This window comes from Salmo salar, chromosome ssa15 (assembly GCF_905237065.1).
Source record: "Salmo salar chromosome ssa15, Ssal_v3.1, whole genome shotgun sequence".
Lineage (NCBI taxonomy): Eukaryota > Metazoa > Chordata > Actinopteri > Salmoniformes > Salmonidae > Salmo > Salmo salar.
Window position 1 is genome coordinate 80,209,154 of NC_059456.1, and position 21,579 is coordinate 80,230,732.

Sequence of the window (21,579 nt, forward strand, 5' to 3'; positions counted from 1 at the left end):
GTGACACTGCTGTGATTTATTTAGAATTCAAGGCACACTTAACCAGCATGGCTACCACAGCGATATGCAATCCCATCTGGTTTGGGTTTAGTGGGACTATCATTTGTTGTTCAACAGGACAATGACGCAACACACCTCCAGACTGTGTAAGGGCTATTTTACCAAGAAGGAGAGTGATGGAGTGCTGCATCAGATGACCTGGCCTCCACAATCCCCCGACCTCAACCAAATTGAGATGGTTTGGGATGAGTCGGACCGCAGAGTGAAGGAAAAGCAGCCAAAAAGTGCTCAGCATATGTGGGAACTCCTTCAAGACTGTTGGAAAAGCATTCCAGGTAAAGCTGGTTGAGAGAATGTCAAGTGTGTACAAAGCTGACATCAAGGCAAAGTGTAAAATATATTTTGATTTGTTTAACACTTCCTTGGTTACCACGTGACTACGTGTTATTTCTTCACTATTATTATTGTAGAAATAGTCAAAATAAAGAAAAACCCTTGAATGAGTAGGTGTTCTAAAACTTTTGAACCAGTAGTGCATGTGAATTTAATAGTTTTTATTTTTAATAACTAGCAAAAATGTCTAAAAACCTGTTTTTGTTTAGTCATTATGAGGTATTGTGTGTAGATTGATGAGGTTATTTATTTATTTAGAATAAGGCTGTAACGGTCTGAATATTCTTTTTTCATTCATTTGTAAACATTTATATAAAAAAAGTTGTGTGTAGATCGGTGACCCCCTATAAAATTCAATCCCACTTTGTAACACAACAAAACGTGAAAAAAAATACAAGGGGGGTGCATACTTATGATAGGCACTATATTTCCGACAAGCTACATATTTTTGATAAGAATATTTGTTTCACAAAATCTTAAATGTTGTGTACATACTGAACACAACCCCAATGCCTGTCTGTTGCCCTCTCTCTCACCTGTCAGGCGGTATGCGAGTGTGTTCCCCCGGCCCTCTTCGATGCCATCACTTGGCTGGGCTACTGTAACAGCACCATGAACCCCATTATCTACCCGCTGTTCATGCGTGACTTCAAACGGGCCCTGGGGCGACTGCTGCCCTGCTGCTCTACCCGCTCGCCCCGCAGACCCTCGCCGGAGCTCTCCCTCTGCAACTCTGGTGAGCCCAACCTGCCCACAGCAGAGCCCCCCTCCCTGGCTTCTGATCCCCGACAGCCCACCGCCACAGACACCGTCAACTTGTATGACGCAGAGCATGCTGGGATTGAGCTGCCCTTGCTGCTGCCCAATCAGGTGGACACGCTGGACTGAAGGGGATGATGAAGAAGAGAGCATGAACAGATGCTGTGTTACATACTAAAGTATGACCAAGAGTGGAGGATGGGAAACTTGGCTGAGGGGAAAGGTTGGTTGGAGGAAGGTGTGTCTTGTTGGGGTTGGTAGCAAGATGGAAATATTATCTAGAAGGTGTAATTTAGCATACAGGGCAGGAGTGGATGAGGAAGAGCTAGGCACTGAGAATCACTGGGTGACGTCACTGTGATAACTATAATCCCCAACAGATGGAATAATCGACCGGAGGAATTCAGGAATATAGTTAGAATTCATTCATGCTGCATTGTCTTAATATCCATAAAAGTGGGGGATGTCTATAATTAAATGTTTTGTAATGAAATGTTTTTAAATTTACATCCTGCCTACATAAAACCGACAATACTTTAACACACTATACATTATGCAACACTATTTTTTCTTCAGATTAACTGGTAAATGAAATGATTGACAAAACTTAGACTGCCATAGTTAAATAAAAAAATTAAAAAAGCCCTTAAGGAGTTCACATGTTCATGACTAGTTCAATTAAAGACTTTTTCTTTTAGATTTGTGGTACTGACGCCTTAGCTGAGTGTTCTGGCACCTGAGTGTGCTGTGAAGGTAAAGGAGGTCTTTCTACACACGATTGGGATGTTGTTGGTAATTCAAGTTGAGAAGAGGCAGACAAACTGCAGTGAGGCAGTTGGTCCTGTAACCTCCTATGTCCGCCTGTTTGGTCCCATGTGCTTGTGCTCGGAAGTCCAGCGTGTGTCCTCCCAACTCCAGGACGTGTGTTCAGTGTCAGACTCTGTCCCCTCCACTCCCTCCCCCCATTCCTCCTCCAGGTCTTTTCCCCATCCATCAAACTCTAGATGGGAAGGTGCACCGTTGTCCTCATGGGTGGCATTCCTCTCAGAACTCTGTTGCAGGTTACCCTCAAGAATGTTTTCAGTTGAAACAACATCGATCTCGTTTAGCGAGTCCAATAGATCTGATATGTCGGGGATATCCCAACCGTCTCCCATATCCTCTTTTTCCTCCAGCTGCCCTCCCTCACCCATGCAAGTCTCATCTGCTCCAGCCGAAGCACCAACCAGTTTTTGCTCTTCAGCCACGTCCCCTTGTACTGATTGGACCATGGCTATGTCCAGTATTCTCTCGGTCATAGTAAGTGGTTGAAGAGGTCCGCCCCCAGCTCCTGGAACTTCTCTGGTAGGCACGCCCACTGCTACGAGGATGGTATCCATCTGACGCATGTAGTCCAAGTGACCTTTCACCTAAAAGAAGGGGAGGGGGGGTTAAAATCATTTGAGTATGTGCGAAGAAGGAAAATTGGGCTTTGTAGACACATTTTCACCCTTTTACCGCTGGAAATTAAAAACATACCGTGGGCTTGTTTTAATACCTGGAAATTACGTTACACTTTTGATTTCACGCCGTGGTAACTGAATAGAGTGGCCATAAAGTGGCCATGAATAGGCCACTTTATAACCCGCAAACGTAGAGTTCCATCATTTCCATTCAAACACTAGGGCCAGGACAATACCAGTGTCGCAATATTTTTTCATGGCAAAAATGAAAACACGAAGCAGACCAAACTCTGGTCCTCTAAAAACCTGCTGTATGTAAAATATTGTGTGCTATAGCTTGGAAAATAAATACATGTGCTCTGGATAACAACATAATGATTTAATGATGCTTTGTGTTTTGTTTCCTTGCCACGATACTGGTATCATCCCGACCCTATTCAACACATGTCAAGGTAATGCTCTCAAAGTTGTCCTTTGTGCATTGCCTAGTTAAGTAAAGGTTACATTTAAAATAAAATAAAAATCTACCATCATGATTTTCTGTCAAAGGTTGTCTTTTCATATGACAAGTCCATGGCTGAATACCTAAGCCTGGCTGTGAATTGACAGTACAAGCTGCAGTTACCTTAACATAGTTTTCCTTCAACTTGAAATAAATGGTGTATTATGAATACATGTCTATTATGTTATAGTAATAAAAGGTTTTAGAGAGACAGTATTGGCAAACAAGAAAAAGTACAAGGTTACCTGACACCAACTAAAATGTACTATTGAATACAGCCATTGTGTAGCTAGAAGTCTTCTCAACCTTCAGTCTGCTGAAAAACTCACGCAATCAATGCCTCCCGGCAGCTCAATAGTAAACGTTTTCAGATCTCAATAGCTTGGCCTCTAACTCCATTCCTAAGGCCGTGGAGGCATTGAGGCCTGTAGCATCATGAAGCTACAATGGGCGTTTAGAGGATGAAAGGATCACACCTGATCAACACCTGTGATTTCTTTATGCCTCTCTCTAATGTCAATATGCCTTGTCTACTGCTGTCTTGGCTAGTTTTTACGGTTTTATTTCACTGTAGAGCCTTCAGTCCTGCTCAAAATGCCTTAGATAGCTCTTTCGTCCCACCCCACACACATGCGGAGACCTCACCTGGCTTAACTTGTCCCTCCAGAGACAAAACCTCTCTCATTATCACTCAACGCCTAGGTTTACCTCCACTGTACTCACATCATACATCATGGCAAAAATGAAAACACGAAGCAGACCAAACTCTGGTCCTCTAAAAACCTGCTGTATGTAAAATATTGTGTGCTATAGCTTGGAAAATAAATACATGTGCTCTGGATAACAACATAATGATTTAATGGCTTTAATGGCAATTCTATGGCTGGCCATCCTTTCCACCTGGCTATTATCTGCCACAATTGTTGCAACCCCGATTACTAGCCTGTTCAACCTCTCTTTCGTATCGTCTGAGATCCCTAAAGATTGGAAAGCTGCAGCGGTCATCCCCCTCTTCAAGGGGGAGACACTCCAGACCCAAACTGTTACAGACCTATATCTATCCTACCCTGCCTTTCTAAAGTCTTCAAAAGCCAAGTTAACAAACAGATCACCGACCATTTTGAATCCCACCATACCTTCTCCGCTATGCAATATGGTTTCCGAGTTGATCACGAGTGCACCACAGCCACGCTCAAGGTCCTAAACGATATCATAACCGCCATCGATAAAAGACAGTACTGCGCAGCCGTATTCAATCGACCTGGCCAAGGCTTTTGATTGTCAATCACCGCATTCTTATCGGCAGACTCAATAGCCTTGGTTTCTCTAATGACTGCCTCGTCTGGTTCACTAACTACTTCTCAGTTAGAGTTCAGTGTGTCAAATCGGAGGGCCTGTTGTCTGGACCTCTGGCAGTCTATGGGGGTGCCACAGGGTTCAATTCTCGGGACGACTCTTTTCTCTGTATATATCAATGATGTCGCTCTTGCTGCTGGTGATTCTCTGATCCACCTCTACGCAGACGACACCATTCTGTATACTTCTGGCCCTTCTTTGGACGCTGTTAACAAACCTCCAGACGAGCTTCAATGCCATACAACACTCTTTCCGTGGCCTCCAACTGCTCTTAAATGCAAGCAAAACTAAATGCATGCTCTTCAACCGATCACTTCCCGCAACCACCCACCCGTCTAGCATCACTACTCTGGACGGTTCTGAATATGTGGACAACTACAAATACCTAGGTCTGGTTAGACTGTCAACTCTCCTTCCAGACTCACATTAAGCATCTCCAATCCAAAATTAAATCTAGAATTTTGCAACAAAGCATCCTTCACTCAGGCTGCCAGACACACCCTCGTAAAACTGACTATCCTACCGTCCTTGACTTTGGCGATGTCATTTACAAAATAGCCTCCAACACTCTACTCAGCAAATTGGATGTAGTCTATCACAGTGCCATCCGTTTTGTCACCAAAGCCCCATATACTACCCACCACTGCGACCTGTATGCTCTCGTTGGCTGGCCCTCGCTTCATATTTGTCGCCAAACCCACTGGCTCCAGGTCATCAATAAGTCTTTGCGTGGTAAAGCCACTCCTCATCTCAGCTCACTGGTTACCATAGCAGCACCCACCCGTAGCACGTGCTCCAGCAGGTATATTTCACTGGTCACCCCCAAAGCCAACTCCTCTTTTGGCCGCCTTTCCATTTCTCTGCTGCCAATGACTGGAACAAATTGCAAAAATCACTGAAGCTGGAGACTTAAATCTCCCTAACTAACTTTATACTTGCACAGTCATCTTCTGCACATCTATCACGCCAGTGTTTAATTGCTAAATTGTAATTATTTCGCCACTATGGCCTATTTATTGCCTCCCTAATCTTACTACATTTGCACACACTGTATATAGACTTTTCTATTGTGTTTTTGACTGTACGTTTGTTAAGCCCATGTGTAACTCTGTGTTGCTTGTGTCGCACTGCTTTGCTCCATCTTGGCCAGGTCGCAGTTGTAAATGAGAACTTGTTCTCAACTGACCTACCTGGTTAAATAAAGGTGAAATAAAAAATAAAAATCACCTGGTGAGTCAGTACTGCACAGTGATCTGTGAATTCTCCCTCTGCTTACACCTGGTACTTATTGACTTCAGGCAAATTATTTTGTTAAGCAGCATGTGCTAAACAACAACAGTCAGTGCAATAACAAAAGCACAATGATGCTGTGTTGGACAGAAAACAAATGGACTAAGCTGAAACCTAGTGTCATGTCATGTAAAAGCTGCCACTTTTCATTTGGAAATGACTAATTGAGGTACAATAGTCTAACTCACCACAGAAGATAGATCCACGTTGAATATGCGGCGATCATTCAAGCTGATTGGCTGAAGCCCTGCAACAGACAGCTGTGCCGACGAACCCCTGTACACGTATCCCAGTAGCCAGTCCCCTCTGACAGGTTGATGGACCAATTAATAAAAACCACAGCACCTTTGTATCATGAATATGCTACCTTTATCAATGAAGAGACTAAATAATTTCTATGCTTATTTATGCCATTCCTAGTAGATAAAGAATGCATGCATATGAAAATATTTCATGCATTTTTCTAATTTCGAAATGGTCATATAAATATTTTTAATTGACAGTAGCTCAAATTCAAAATTTGCTGTATACATATTTTGCATCACCCAGACAACAATCTCACCCCCCCAAGGTAAGATGGGATATCTTTCTCACCTGCAGTATCCATTCACTATCTTCCCAGCGACCACCTTGACCATTCTCTCCCAGGCTTGGGCGGTGCCATCTACTGGGGCACCCAATAGGACAACATCCTCCACCACGCCCTCACAACCTGAGAACATGCACAACAGGATAGAAAGAGAGAGTTTGTTAATTTGAACAGTTCTGTATTGCAGTTGTGTGTGTGTGTGGAAGCGGTGACATGTATCTGGCAAAAATCTCTCACAAAAATGAATCTTTTGATTAATAGATCAAAAGCATACCTAGATGATTCTTCAATTTCTTTTAAGGCATTTCAGTTAAATGCAACAATACAATTTGACTATTGTTAGGCTTGTTATACTATGTATAAAGTCAGGCAAGGGTTTAGTGTGTTTGCTATACCTTGATCTTTGGCAAGTTCCTGAAGGCAGAAGTAGATAACCCTCGCACCAAGACTGAAGCCAATGAGACTGACAGGACGCTTTCCCTTTAAAAAAAACAATGCTGATTTGTTGACACAACAAACATCATGACACAGGCTTTCAAAATCCAGATAATTGTAAACATCTACAGCAAAAAATCTATAAAATCTAACTTTAGTTGTATAAGGACATGTTCATTGTAAAACCTTCAATGTGAATGTTCAAATTCCAATGACAATTACAGCTAGAGCTCAGCGATATGGCATAAAAATCTGGATTTAGTTTTAATTTACAGGATTTTCACGATATTTTTACATTTTGTAACATTTTTACACACTGCATTTCAAACAGTCTGCAATAATCTAATGAATTCAGTGCTTGTGAAATTATACCTAGGATAAATAAGCCTTCCACAACCATAAGACCCACAAAAATAATTGTATTATCAAAATGGTTTAAACCAGCTTTTTTGCAAAAATCACTGATCTGGCTATGAAAATGCCCTTTTTGTCTCAATTTAACCAGAACCATGCATAATGCACATTCACTAATAACGACTAACTTCTTGTAGCAGGCATTTAAAAAAATACCAGGTCTCAAACAATCTCTCAAGCACAAGCCCACGTGTTCTTGAGTAGCCAGCTCATCTTTATATTTCAAGTAAGCCAAATTAGCAACGTTGTCGATATATTTTGCGAGTTTTCATACCCCTCCAGCAACTTGTATTGGTAAAAGATTCTAGCAACAAATTCAGCTACTTTTCAGGCTGCCTTTCGGGAGTTATGACACCAAGGGTTACTACGGTTTTGAAAAGCATTAAACTTTTCCCACTCAATTCTGCCACAAACGAGAGCAGGAGAAACGGTCTGTGCAACAAAAATTACAGCAACTGCGCACACACAGGTGTAGAAGCACAAGGGGTGGGGGTGAAAATCTAAGTCCGGGACCGCAGCAAGGCAAATTGGTGCTGTGACGTCGTCACGAAAAAACATAATCTAGCGACAAATCAAGGAGCCAATAGCAGATCTCACTGAAAAATACCTTTATTTAACTAGGCAAGTCAGTTAAGAAAAAAACAAACATTATTTACAATGACGGCCTACCCCAGACGACGCTGGGCCAATTGTGCACCGCCCTATGGGACTCCCAATCACGGCCGGATGTGATACAGCCTGAATTCGAACCAGGGACTGTAGTAACGCCACTTGCACTGAGATGCAGTGCCTTAGACCGCTGCGCCACTCCGGAGACTAATGCACACTGCTTGCTAGCTAACAAGGTAGAACAGTTGAACTGTTATGAACACACCCCTCTGTCCGTCTCCAACTGTTTGAACAGCATGCTAGCCTGTCCACTTTGTTCAAACTGAGCATTCATTTTCCAGAATCAATGTTAATTGATGCTCCTGTTTTAGTAGTGTGTTCTGAGTGCAATTTCAGGAGTTGAGACAGAAAAAGGGCATTGTTAGCAAGGTTATGTTCTTTTAAAGTAAAATAATGTCTCAATGTCTTTCGGTGTCCATATGACCTATTCTGTTGGACCAAACCTCAAATGCAAATAGCAAGTTGAAACAGTTTGTCACAGAGGAAGAAGTGATCTCTCTTCTTTGTTGTTGTGAGTGGCAGGGGCTTGGTGTGTGTAAATGGGAAGGTGCACAGTCACAGCAGAAGAAGTGAAGGAGACGAGACAAAAAGACATGCGAACAAGTGGACATTAACGCTCATACAAAAATTAAATAAAACTCCATTATTTCATTTATTTCTTTCAAATACGTCTCACATCATTTTTATTAATTTGATGTATCGCCGAGCCCCAATTACAGCTACAGTGTCTCCGTAATTATTTGGACAGTGAAGCATTTTTTCTTCTTTTGGCTCTATACTCCAAAAGTTCGAATTTGAAATCAAACAATGACTATAAGGTTAAAAGTGCAGACTGTCAGCTTTAATTTTAGGGTATTTTCATCCTTATCGGGTGAAGGATTTAGAAATTACAGCAGTTTTTGTACATCAAAGTATTGGTACAAATTCACTTGTGTAGTAAAAAGTTAAGTATATGTTCCCATATTCATAGCATGCAATGACTACATCAAGCCTGTGACTCTTTGTTTTGGTTGTTTCACATGATTTTGTGCCCAACAGAAATGAATGGTAAATAATGTACTGTGCCATTTTGGAGTCACTTTTATTGTAAATAAAAATAGAATATGTTTCTGAACACTTCTACATTAATGTAGATGCTACCATGATTACAGATAATCCTGAATGAATTGTGAATAATGATACACAAGTGAATTTGTCCCAATACTTTTGCTCCACTGGGGGGGGACTATGTACACAAAGTGCTGTAATTTGTAAACGGTTCACCCATAATGGGTGTAAAGACCCTCAAACTAAAGGTGACAGTCTGCACTTTAACCTCAGTCATGGTTTGATTTCATATCCATATCTTTGAAGTATATAGCCAAAAGAAGAAAAAAAATGCTTCACCGTCCCAATAATTATGGAGGGCACTGTAAATCTATATTTCATCCATCCTTAAACGTATTAGTATTTACTTATGTAATTAACAAGAGATCCCCGTTTCAACGGGATTGAATCCTACTGAGCGGTCATGCTGGTGTGTGGTGGCAGCTGTTATCAGTAGTGAGAAGCGTACCTGCTGCCTACTCCTCAGCACCTGGGCTAGGTGTTTTCCCACCTCAGCTGAGCGACTAAGACACACAGACCAGGGATTGTCTATAACACTGGCCACCGCAAGCAGAGAGGCAGGCCACATAAGCGCAGTCACAATACCTAGACAAGGACAAGTAGGAGAAAGAGCTTCTCAGTAGTGGAGGGTTACTAGGCTATCTATGAGACTGGAGGACAACACTCAATTTAGGATGCTGGTTGGAATTCAACAATCAATCAAACTTGCTATATTCATGGAAAAAGTTTTACCTTAAACAAAAATGTATTTAGACATTGTTTATACAGTGCAGGGTTAATTGAATGAGGGGCATGTTCAAAGTTAGTCCTTGAACTCCTGGGTGAAACCAAAAATAATTCTCAATGGTGTAGCCTACTACAAAATCCCATTCAACCAAACAAAGGCTAATTTAACTCAGTCACATTGCTTGCATATAACCTCACATGGCCCCTTATTTCCACCAACACAAATATCAAAGGAACCCTCAGGCTTCTTTCTAACAGCTGTTGCCGACGTTCTATCAGACAAGCCTCCGCATCACGACGTGTCATCCCTATTGATGGCATTTTCAGCACAAGATATTGTAACCCATAAAAATATGCCTCCCCTTGACAAGATCAACATAAGATATCATCTGTTCAACCAGCTTCTCTGAATGTATCCCTCGCCATGTCTTCCCTCTCATTTCAATGCAATGTCTGTCTAAATAAAATAAATAAAAACGTGTACAATTTAGTGGAATTCCACTCTCCATTTTTTTAAAAACAACTAGCCAGGGGTGAGGCATGTTCTGATGGGGAGGAGTGGTGTGATTACCTACCTGACAGCACGGTATACTTGAGGGCCTCCTGGGCCACCATGCTGACCAGGCCGTCAAGAAGAGCAGCCATGGTGGAACCCAGGTCCCTAAGGAAACGAGACTCCCACACCAGACAGTACTGCTCCCCGCACGCACCCAGACTGCACCAAGGAGCCTGGAACGAACCTGAGGGTGGGAGAGAGGACAGGAAGCGAGAGTTCAGCAAAGTGGATACCAGTAGGTGTGCGTCCCATGAAACTATTAGTTGTAATAGTGATGGACACCAATATGGAAAATCTATATCAGTTGCATTTTTTTGAATTCACTACCGATATCATATGGGTTTATGAATAACATTGCAACTTCCTGTTCCGTCAAGATTCTCCTACATTTTGCCTCCATGGGTTTGTAAAGTATGTACAGTAGATGACCTTGGTAGTTTTTAAGTGGTAGTCAGTGCTCACTCACTGTATTTTCCAGTGCACAGCCAGCCAGTCACAGCCACAGTCAGGTGTAGGTGCTTCCCTGAGCTCAGTGGCAGAAACTCAAACTCCTCTATTGCTCCCACCCGCTTATTCATCTTATAGCCTAGCGAGAAACAGAGAAAGAGCGAGTGAGACAATAAGGTAAACGATCATAGGAAAGAGATTCTGATCTCAAACAAAAAATGTAAAAAGTAGACAAACTATCTCCAATCAAAAAGGAGACCAACTATCTTCATACACTGCCAAAGCCCCTTCATCTCCCAGTGATCTCACCAGTTAAGCCAGCCCCTGCTGCTCCAAACAGGGAGGCCATGATGGCGATGCCAGTGGCTGAGCCCAGAACAGCCGCCCCTCCAGCCCCAAGTACGGCCGATGCCCCCGCCGCTACCAGTGGCGCCGCCAACCCGCCCGTCACACCTACAGTTGAAGTTGGAAGTTTAAATACACCTTAGCCAAATACATTTAAACTGTTTTTCACAATTCCTGACATTTAATCCTAGTAAAAATTCCCTGTCATAGGTCAGTTAGGATCACCACTTTATTTGAACAATGTGAAATGTCAGAATAATAGTAGAGAATGATTTATTTCAGCTTTTATTTATTTCATCACATTCCCAGTGGGTCAGAAGTTTACATACACTCAATTAGTATTTGGTAGCATTGCCTTTAAATTGTTTAACTTCTTATGGATGGTGGCAGTATTGAGTCGCTTGGATGACTGATGTGCCCAGAGTAAACTGCCTCCTACTCACTCCCAGAAACTAAGATGTGCATATTATTAGTAGATTTGGATAGAACACACTCTGAAGTTTCTAAAACTGTTTGAATGATGTCTGTGAGTATAACAGAACTCATATGGCAGTCAAAAACATGAGAAAAAAATCCAACCAGGAAGTGATTTGTAGTTTTTCTATCTAATCCCTGTTCAAACTACAGTGTCTGGGGTCATTTTGAACTTCCTAAGGCTTCCATTGGCTGTCAACAGCCTTTAGAAACTTGTTTCATGCGTCTCCTGTTACTGGGCAGAGAATAGGAGCTCAGTAAATCAGTGGACTGCCTGGGAGCAGTGAGTTGTTTACTGCGCGAGCACGTTTGGCGCACCGCTCCTTCTTTTTCTTCTGTAATGAATACGCTATTGTCCAGTTGGAATATTATCGACGAATTATGTTAAAAAGACCCTAAGGATTGATTGTAAACATCATTTGACATGTTTCTACAAACAGTAATGGAACTATTTGACTTTTTGTCTCTTGTTTTACGCTCACGCGTTATGCCTTTGGAGAGTGATCTGAACACATGAACAAAACGGAGGTATTTGGACATAAATATGGAGTATTTCGAACAAAAAGAACATTTCTTGTGGAAGTAGGAGTCCTGGTAGTGCATTTCGACTAAGATCAGCAAAGGTAAGGGAAGATTTATAATACTAATTCTGAGTTTAGTTGACTCCAGAACTTTGCTGGTATCTGTATAGCTTGCTTTGATGGCTGAGCTGTGTACTCAGAATATTGAAAAATGTGCTTTTGCCGAAAAGCTATTTTAAAATCTGACACAGTGGTTGCATTAAGGAGTTGTATATCTATAATTCTTTCAATAACTGTTGTAAATTTTTATCAACGTTTATGATGAGTATTTTTGTAAATTGATGTGCTCATTCACCGGAGGTTTTGGTGGGCATACATTTTCTGAACATCACGCGCCAATGTAAAATGGGGTTTATGGATATAAATATGAACTTTATCGAACAAAACATACATGTATTTTGTAACATTGAGTCCTGGGAGTGTCATCTGATGAAGATCATCAAAAGGTTAGTAATTAATTTTAGCTGACTTTCTGTTTTTTGTGACGCCTCTCCTTGCTTGGAAAATGGCTGTGTGGTTTTTCTTGTTTAGGTGCAGTCCTAACATAATCTAATGTTTTGCTTTCGCCGTAAAGCCTTTTTGAAATCGGACACTGTGGTTAGATTAAGGAGAATCTTATCTTTAAAATGGTGTATAATATTTGTAAGTTTGAGAAATTTTAATTATGAGATTGTTGTTTTGAATTTGTTGCCGTGTACTGTCACTGGCTGTCGTCATATCGATCCCGCTAACGGGATTCAAGCCATAAGAAGTTAAAGTGGGTCAAACGTTTCGTGTAGCCTTCCACAATAAGTTGGGTGAATTTTGGCCCATTCCTCCTGACAGAGCTGGTGTAACAGTCAGGTTTGTAGGCCTCCTTGCTCGCACACGCTGTTTCAGTTCTGCCCACAAATTTTCTATAGCATTGAGGTCAGGGCTTTGTGATGGCCACTCCAATACCTTGACTTTGTTGTCCTTAAGCCATTTTACCACAACTTTGGAAGTATGCTTGGGGTCATTGTCCATTGGGAAGACCCATTTGCGACCAAGCTTTAACTTCCTGACTGATGTCTTGAGATGTTGCTTCAATATATCCTCATCATTTTACTTCCTCATGATGCCATCTATTTTGTGAAGTGCATCAGTCCCTCCTGCAGCAAAGCACCCCCACAACATGATCCTGCCACCCCCATGTTTCACGGTTGGGATGGTGTTCTTCGGGCTTACAAGCTTCCCTCTTTTTCCTCCAAACATAAAGATGGTCATTATGGCCAAACAGTTCTATTTTTGTTTCATCAGACCAGAGGACATTTCTCCAAAAAGTACGATCTTTGTCCCCAAGTGCAGTTGAAAACCGTAGTCTGGTTTTTTTATGGCGGTTTTGGAGCAGTGGCTTCTTCCTTGCTGAGCGGCCTTTCAGGTTATGTCGAAACAGGACTCGTTTTACTGTGGATATAAATACTTTTGTACCCGTTTCCTCCAGCATCTTCACAAGGTCGTTTGCTGTTGTTCTGTGATTGATTTGCACTTTTCGCATCAAAGTACGTTCATCTCTAGGAGACGGAACGCGTCTCCTTCCTGAGCGGTATGGCGGCTGCGTGGTCCCATGGTGTTTATACTTGCATACTATTGTTTGTACAGATGAACGTGGTACCTTCAGGCATTTGGAAATTGCTCCCAAGGATGAACCAGACTTGTGGAGGTCTACAATTTTTTTTTTCTGAAGTCTTGGCTGATTTCTTTTGATTTTCCCATGTTGTCAAGCAAAGAGACACTGAGTTTGAAGGTAGGCCTTGAAGTACATCCACAGGTACACCTCCAATTAACTCAAATGATGTCAATTAGCCTATCAGAAGCTTCTAAAGCCATGACATCATTTTCTGGAATTTTCCAAGCTATTTAAAGGCACAGTCAACTTAGTGTATTTAAACTTCTGACCCACTGGAATTGTGATACAGTGAATTATAAGTGAAATAATCTGTCTGTAAATAATTGTTGGAAAAATGACTTGTGTCATGCACAAAGTAGATGTCCTAACCGACTTGACAAAACTATAGTTTGTTAACAAGATCTTTGTGGAGTGGTTGAAAAACTAGTTTTAATGACTCCAATGTAAGTAAACTTCCGACTTCAACTGTACATTAAATAATGGCATAATTTTCTAATGAGTGAGTAATAGATTTTTGGGGGAATTTCTCAATGTTGCCTCTCATACTAGCGATTGGCCCAAGTAAAAGCACTGACCAATCACAGCTCCTCCACCCACAGTGGCCAGGCCAATGAGGAGGTAACGTCGTAACTTGCGTCCTCTCTCTTTTGTCTGTCGCCGAGATGACTCCTCTCTGAGAGATAAAAGAAAGACAATCTGAACATACAGTGAGATACATAATGGTCTATAAACAATATATGTATTGGTGCATTCATATAGGCTACTCAACGACAATGTTTACAATGTGACGGAAGTACTACAGTTTATGAATACATGTTTCACCACAGGGTTATTCCATACTGAAACCAAACCAAGTAGACCATAAAGGATAAACAAACTTACTGTTGTAGTCAGTCCTGAGGCAAAGCAATGACACATAAAAGAGAGTACACAATGTAATTACCCATGCAAAAATCCCACTGCCGCTTACATAGTTAAACATTTTATCTAGTTAAACATCTTCATGACTAGGGAAGCTTGTTGTTATTCATTCTTCTCTCCCTAACTTACGCGCTCTCCACCACTCCCTCCCTCAGTCGTTCGCCCAGCGTCGCCTCAAACTCCTCCAGTTGCTGAGGGGACACTCGCAGTAGACAGCTGACATGGCGAATTAGGACTCGTGATCTGGAGTCGTACAGGCCTGTGGACAAAGTATGTTTTGGTCACATTCAGAGACATTGTTAGTACTTTATGAACTTTCCAGTTATGATTAAGGCCAACTCTACTAATTAATTAATGTAAGCTACTTACCATCTTTGACGGAAAAAGACACAAGGTCCTGTGAGTGAGAGAGAATGACACAAGGAACTTGTGAATGATCTTAGAAGTGTCAGTATGCCCAAAGCTTACTTTGTTTTGAAGTGCTGGTCAACAAACATAATAAGTTACATGCAGGACACTTGTGCAAAAAAGAAAGAGCATGGTCATATCACCAATACACTGATTAATCATTCCAGCATTTGATTGGATAGGTGCAGGGCAGTGACCGAACCCACCTGTGTGATGGGAGTGGCCCCTGCAGACAGTAGTGGCTCAGCCTGAAGGATAGAGAGGAAGGTGTCGCTGCCCTCGAATCCCAGGCCTGCCAGAAAGGCCCCCATGACGGGCATCACCGACTCGTCCAGACCCAGCCATTGCACCAGCCCCTCCAGGTACTGCTCCCGGAAACACCTGTACAACGATTAGAGGACAAAGTTTAGGCAAAGCCAGCAAGACGTTCATATTGTTCATATTCATATCAACAAATGTATTAAAAGAACCTTACAGAAGGACAACTATCTCTGCAGCACTTTTATAGCTTCTTTAATCAGAACAGTTTTCAGCTGTGCTAACATAATTGCAAAAGGGTTTGCTAATGATCAATTAGCCTTTTAAAATGATAAACTTGGATTAGCTAACACAACATGCCATTGGAACACAGGAGTGATAGTTGCTGATAATGGCCCTCTGTACGCCTACGTAGATATTCCATTGAAAAAAAAAATCTGCCGTTTCCAGCTACAATAGTAATTTACAAAATTAACTTGTTTGGGGTAGGGGGCAGTATTTTCACGTCCGGATGAAAAGCGTGCCCAGAGTAAACTGCCTGCTACTCCGGCCCAGAAGCTAGGATATGCATATTATTAGTAGATTTGGATAGAAAACACTGAAGTTTCTAAAACTGTTTGAATGATGTATGTGAGTATAACAGAACTCATATGGCAGGCAAAAACCTGAGAAAAATACCTGTATAGCTTGTTTTGGTGACTGAGCGCTGTACTCAGATTATTGCAAAGTGTGCTTTCTGCCATAAAGCTTTTTTGAAATCTGACACAGCGGTTGCATTAAGGAGAAGTTTATCTTTAATTCTATGCATAACAGTTGTATAGTTTATCAACGTTTATGATGAGTATTTCTGTAAATTGACGTGCTCATTCACCGGATGTTTTGGAGGCAAAACATTTCTGAACATTACATGCCAATGTAAAATGGGGTTTATGGATAAATATTAATTTTATCGAGCAAAACATACATGTATTGTGTAACATGAAGTCCTATGAGTGCCATCTGATGAAGATCATCAAAGGTTAGTGATTCATTTCAGCTGTATTTCTGGTTTCTGTGATGCCTCTCCTTGCTTGGAAAATGGCTGTGTGGTTTTTCTTGTCTAGGTGCTGTCATAACATAATCTAATGGTATGCTTTCGCCCTTTTGAAATCGTACACTGTGGTTGGATTAACGAGAAGTGTATCTTTAAAATGGTGTATAATACTTGTATGTGTGAGAAATTTGAATTATGAGATTTTTGTTTTGAATTTGGCGCTCTGCTATTTCACTGAGTGTTGGCGACGCTAGCGTCCCACATACCCCAGAGAGGTTAACAATGTCTACACTGTATTTCTGATCAATTTGATGTTATTTTAATGGACAAAAAATGCGCTTTTCTTTCAAAAACAAGGTTATATATATATATTTAAAAAAAAAATTTTTTAAGGAATGCAGTCCGGCTTTAAATTTACTCTTCAGAGTTGTAATAGTAGCTGATGATGCACCACCTCAATTTCGAAATTGGGTGGTGCATCATCAGTTCCTCTTGTCATTGTATACCTTAGAGATATTTATAACTTGGCTGAAATGTCCAGATCAACTAGCCCATGTCAGCTAACGTTTTTTTATTTATGTTTTTTAGCCCATAGATAGTTATAATTTGTCACTCAAATATAACATGAATACACATTAGACATGGCAAAATGTATATAATTGCAAGAATATTTGCTTTAAAACTGCAAAATTCTCTCCAACAAGAGGGGTGTGAACAGTTTGTCATGTACAGTGCATGTGCCCATAGAAATAGACGTGGCATGTGCGTCGGGGGGGATGTTCCCCAATGCTGAAAAGGGCCCGTGTGAAACAGTTTGGTAACCCCTGCAGTACAGTACCTGTTCTCAGGTCCAGGAAATAGCTGGCCCAAGGAGACCCCACAGAGCCCAGCGTAGGCAAAGCGCCCTGGTTCAGTCAGCTGCCTGCCAATCACTGCCACAGCGATAGGTTCATCCGGCCTATCTCGACCGGGTTTCTCCCCCCCTGGATCTGAAGATATTGACAGATAATGTTACTGCTATTACACATGAACAAAATGTATCATATCTTGATAAAGGTTTGATACATCTGACATATTTTCAAGAATGCTGCACTAGAACAGTCAGTGAAGGGCAACAACAAATCTACAAAAATGTGCTAACTAGCTACATGAAAAACAAATGTTCTCCTGCATCACGGAGAAACTCACTGAACCCAGGCAAAAATAAGTCCCCCCCAAAAAAATATTTAGCTACTTGCTAGTTAGGTAGCTACCTCCTTCCATACGCTGCCTCAAATGAGTACGTTCACTAACTAGTTAGACAACACAAATAAGTTAAGTGTTCTAGTTAGCTATCTAGCCAAATAAACTGGGGACTACGATACAAGTTCTCTAGCTAATGTGCACTCACTGTTCGAAACAGCTGGCGGATAGACAGCTAACGTTAGCTATGTTAAGTTAGCTAGCTTACGTTAGCTAGTTTAAGTTAACTAGCTAGATAACCCCACTTGATGTTTCTTTATAAATGCAAAACATTATCGATTACCTGGAGTCAACACTGGATTAAAACAGTGTTGTTTTGTTCTTTCCTCCTCCATTTCACTTTGTTAGCATGATGGCTCAGCTAGGTTGTTGTTATCTACTTGTGGTTGAAAGTTCAATGAACTTTTTGCAATTTGACCAAAGAGCTGACGCGTCCAAGCAAGGTCGTGTTCAAAATTGTAACGTTGAGACACAGCTTGTACAGACGTAGAACGATCTGAAACACCTCGTTCGTTCATTCAGCAAGAGTAAATGGATGGGGGGAAATTATTATATGACCCTCGATATTTATTGGAAAGGAGCTTCAAGCTCATCAACGTGCACTTTCACCATACTGTGAAGTTCATCATAACTTTTCATCTGTAGCCTAATAAACTGCACACTTTCAGTGTTGCCAACTCCTCAGTAAGGAAAGTAGCTATTGGCTGTCCTAAAAGTCGCTAAATGACGTCATCACTCAATTTGCGTAATTGGCCATGTGCATGTAATTGTGATGGATGCTGTAGGAGAGAGGAATAACTTTGTGGGAGAGACAAAAAGTGAGTAAAAAACACCCTAAATATATTTAGAACTACAAATGAACTTTCTTCTGTCGATTCTTGTTTTATTTTATGTCACAATTCCAACCCTCCTCCTTTATCCGGGCTTGGGACCGGCAAAAGTGACACAAAAGAGACACTCTGGCGGAGTTGCTTAGTTTTTTACAAAATTTGTAATTTAATTTAATTTCTTTTTTTGTTTGTTTTTTTGTTTAATTTTCTTAATTTGGTTCGGTTTTTAACCTTATGGTCCACTTAGGAGCCTACAATAAGTCACAGTAAAACATGAACATTTTTAACCATACATTTTTTTTGTATACAATCTAAATGGCCCAAGAAGAGACAATAGAAAAACTGTCAATGGCAATGTGAGAAAATTATGGGAGCTAGTCTGGCCCTAATTCAGGTTAATTGTTTTTTTTTCAGACCCCCCTCCACACACACACACACACACACACACACAGGCTGTGCTGGCTCACAGAAAGAGTGGGCCATCATCATTTTGGTCAAGGCTCTCTATGGCAGGTTCAGCAACTGAGGGAGCTGACTTAAATGAGTTAGCAGCTGATGTGCCAAAAAGCTGCAAAACATTATCAGGCAGTTGGTGCTCATAGCAAGCCTCACCAGACAGCTTCAGTCCATATCGAATGTACAGTATGGAGTTAAGGATTAAGTGAAAGACTAAAGCCATACATGGGATGTAGAATAGGAAAGGCAAAAAGGGGCAAACTGGTCTGCAAGGACATCCGATTTCTAAGTTTGCTTTTTACCACACTCATCTGGCTGAATACTCTCTCGACTTCAGCATTCGAGTGTGGCAAGGACAACACAGACATCGCAGCCATGGCAAGTTCTTGGAAACAGTTTGATATCAGCTACATCCCTGAACTTCCAAATCGCACTCCAGAAGCCCAGTGTGTTTTTTGTCTCATTCCATTTACTAAGATGGATGGCACGCCATTGCTGGACAATCTTGTCTGTCTCTGCAGGGGAGTAGCCAAGGAGCTTGGCTATTTTTTCTATTTCTCCAGAGCTCTTATTGTGCTTTAGCGTTTCCTCCACATTTAAAACTGACATGTACTGCAATGCTTCGATGTTGTCCGGCAGTCTCACCCTCAACTCATTAGTGAGGGAGATGGTGAAGGCTACACACCGCTTTCGGACATTGTTTTCATCCTCAGGCGCAAGGTGGAGCTCAGCTGCCTTTGACTCAAGAAGGTAACCAAGGTACGGTTTGGGACTGATGTATCCATCTATTGGCCCTTTGAGTACATCAACATTTGCCAGTGGACTCAACACCCTGCTGCTCACAGACTTGATCAGGCTAACCAAGCTGTCAAGTAGCTTAAGAGGATCTACTTGCTTTCCCTCAAAAGCCTTGATGGCCAACTGTACCTCATCCAGCACTGACTTCAAAAAAGTCAGATACAATATGTTTTGAGGATCACTGTACATGGAGTATAAAACCTGAGCCATGTAGTAGTGTTCACTGGACTTGGTGACTGCGAAATGCAGCCTAAGCTCCTCCCTCTGGTCCAAAATGCATGAAACCACGGGTTCAACGGAGAGCCAACGTGTGGCACACACCTTGGTTATCTGTAAAGGTTTCTCCCCTCAGTTGATGGTCTCATATATGGCCTTGTAGGCCTCCCTGCGCTTTGGAGACACTGAAAACCAGTTATAAGTCTCTTGTACCAAGTACTCCACACTATGGGGGATTGTGTCATTGGAAGCATGACTTACAGCAAGCTGCAGTGAGTGGCACACACAGCGAATAAGAACCAGATATTTGAGGCCAGACTCCTCCTTCAGCACTTTATGGACCCCATTGTTAATCCCCGTCATAACAGAGGCATTGTCAGTCCCTATCCCCAGGAGTTTCTCTTTTTTAAGACGACACTCCTCGAGGAAAGCCACAACAGCACGGGCTATAGATTTGGCATCTCCTCCCTCCAACTCAACAAGCCCCAGAAGTGTTGATACAATTGTCTGCTTGGTGTCACTAAAGTACCTTATCACAACCCCGAGGTACTTAGAAACACTTACATCCGTGGACTCATCGAGGAGGAGGCTGAAACGCTGGTCACCCACATTTGCGACCAACTTTTTCAGAAAGTATGGTGCTAGAACACCATTAATAATTTCTGTGCATTAATCATTTCTGTGCACTTTGTCCTGTGCATTTTGAAGTGGGTAGCAGCAGTGGAGTCTGAGAAAGCAGCTCTACATGCTTCTCCAATGTGATCACATGCCAGCATGGAACAGTGTTCAGCGATAGCTAATGCCATGGTGGCCTCAGCCTTTTTTGCAGAGTCAATTTTTTTAACCATAAATGGCAGCTTGTTTTGGGTGGAACTGTTATAAGGCTTTGCCTTTTGAGTATGTTTTTGAGTTGTCATGTGTTTTTTTACATCACTAAGTTTGGCGTAGAAATCAGCCTTACAATACAGGCAGTATGCCCGTGTATCATCTCCAATAAACGGCTTCAACCAGCCTTTGAATTCAGGGTTTGATTCCCACTCCTTTCTGTATTTTTGAGTGTACAGTTTAGACTGAGACATGATGAGCTAGCCAGCTAGATGTTTAGCTTATGTCACAGAGAGGCACACACACACACAGTGGACAAGGTGAGTAAGTGACAGGTTGTGTGAGTCAAATGCAGTGATTTATTTTAGACAAAGAACAGTTTACATTTACATCCCGCCCTGAATGTAAGCCAGGGCGGGATCAGCCAGCGGCGGCTTCCCGCATGCGCGATTCATTTGCAGTCTGGACGTGGAGGGGTGAACATCTCCTGCTCTGACTGCAGCTGGGAGGGACTGCTGCACGAGAACTGGGCCGCCTATGAGTGCTTTGGGACGGGGGTGGGGCCCACGGCAGCACCCGCTGCTCGTTGAGAAGAGTAAGAACGATACGTGCTTTCACGTCAAAGTCTCCAAAAGTCTCCAATAACACCAGAAAAAGTCGTTAGTAGATTTTTTTGAAAATGTGTCGCTAGAGGGGTCTGAATACTAGCTAAATATAGCGACAAAGTCGCTAAGTTGGCAACACTGCATGCTTTCCCGAGTCGTAGTGGGAGGACCACACAACACAATTAATTTTACTAACACAAAAATATCCCAACTTTTCCATCGTATTTTGTTTTGTGGACATTTGGAAAGTTTAC

General features: G+C 41.8%; 1 protein-coding gene across 2 annotated transcripts; it reads right to left on the bottom strand.

The window, feature by feature from the left end:
- Positions 1–796: 796 nt before the first annotated feature.
- Positions 797–18,243, bottom strand: tmco4 (transmembrane and coiled-coil domains 4). Of its 2 annotated transcripts, XM_014145725.2 has the most exons (14): positions 17,879–18,243; positions 17,192–17,342; positions 15,269–15,443; positions 15,024–15,051; positions 14,784–14,913; positions 14,309–14,406; positions 10,995–11,138; positions 10,705–10,824; positions 10,258–10,422; positions 9,405–9,541; positions 6,727–6,811; positions 6,337–6,454; positions 5,931–6,048; positions 797–2,561 (listed from the first exon to the last, which is right to left on the bottom strand). In XM_014145725.2, exons 1-14 carry the CDS (start codon positions 17,928–17,930, stop codon positions 2,004–2,006), a joined length of 2,079 nt encoding a protein of 692 aa, XP_014001200.1. In that variant the 5' UTR covers positions 17,931–18,243; the 3' UTR covers positions 797–2,003. The 2 variants fall into 2 exon arrangements, with proteins under 2 accessions (XP_014001200.1, XP_014001201.1); XM_014145726.2 differs by lacking the exon at positions 10,995–11,138.
- Positions 18,244–21,579: the final 3,336 nt, after the last annotated feature.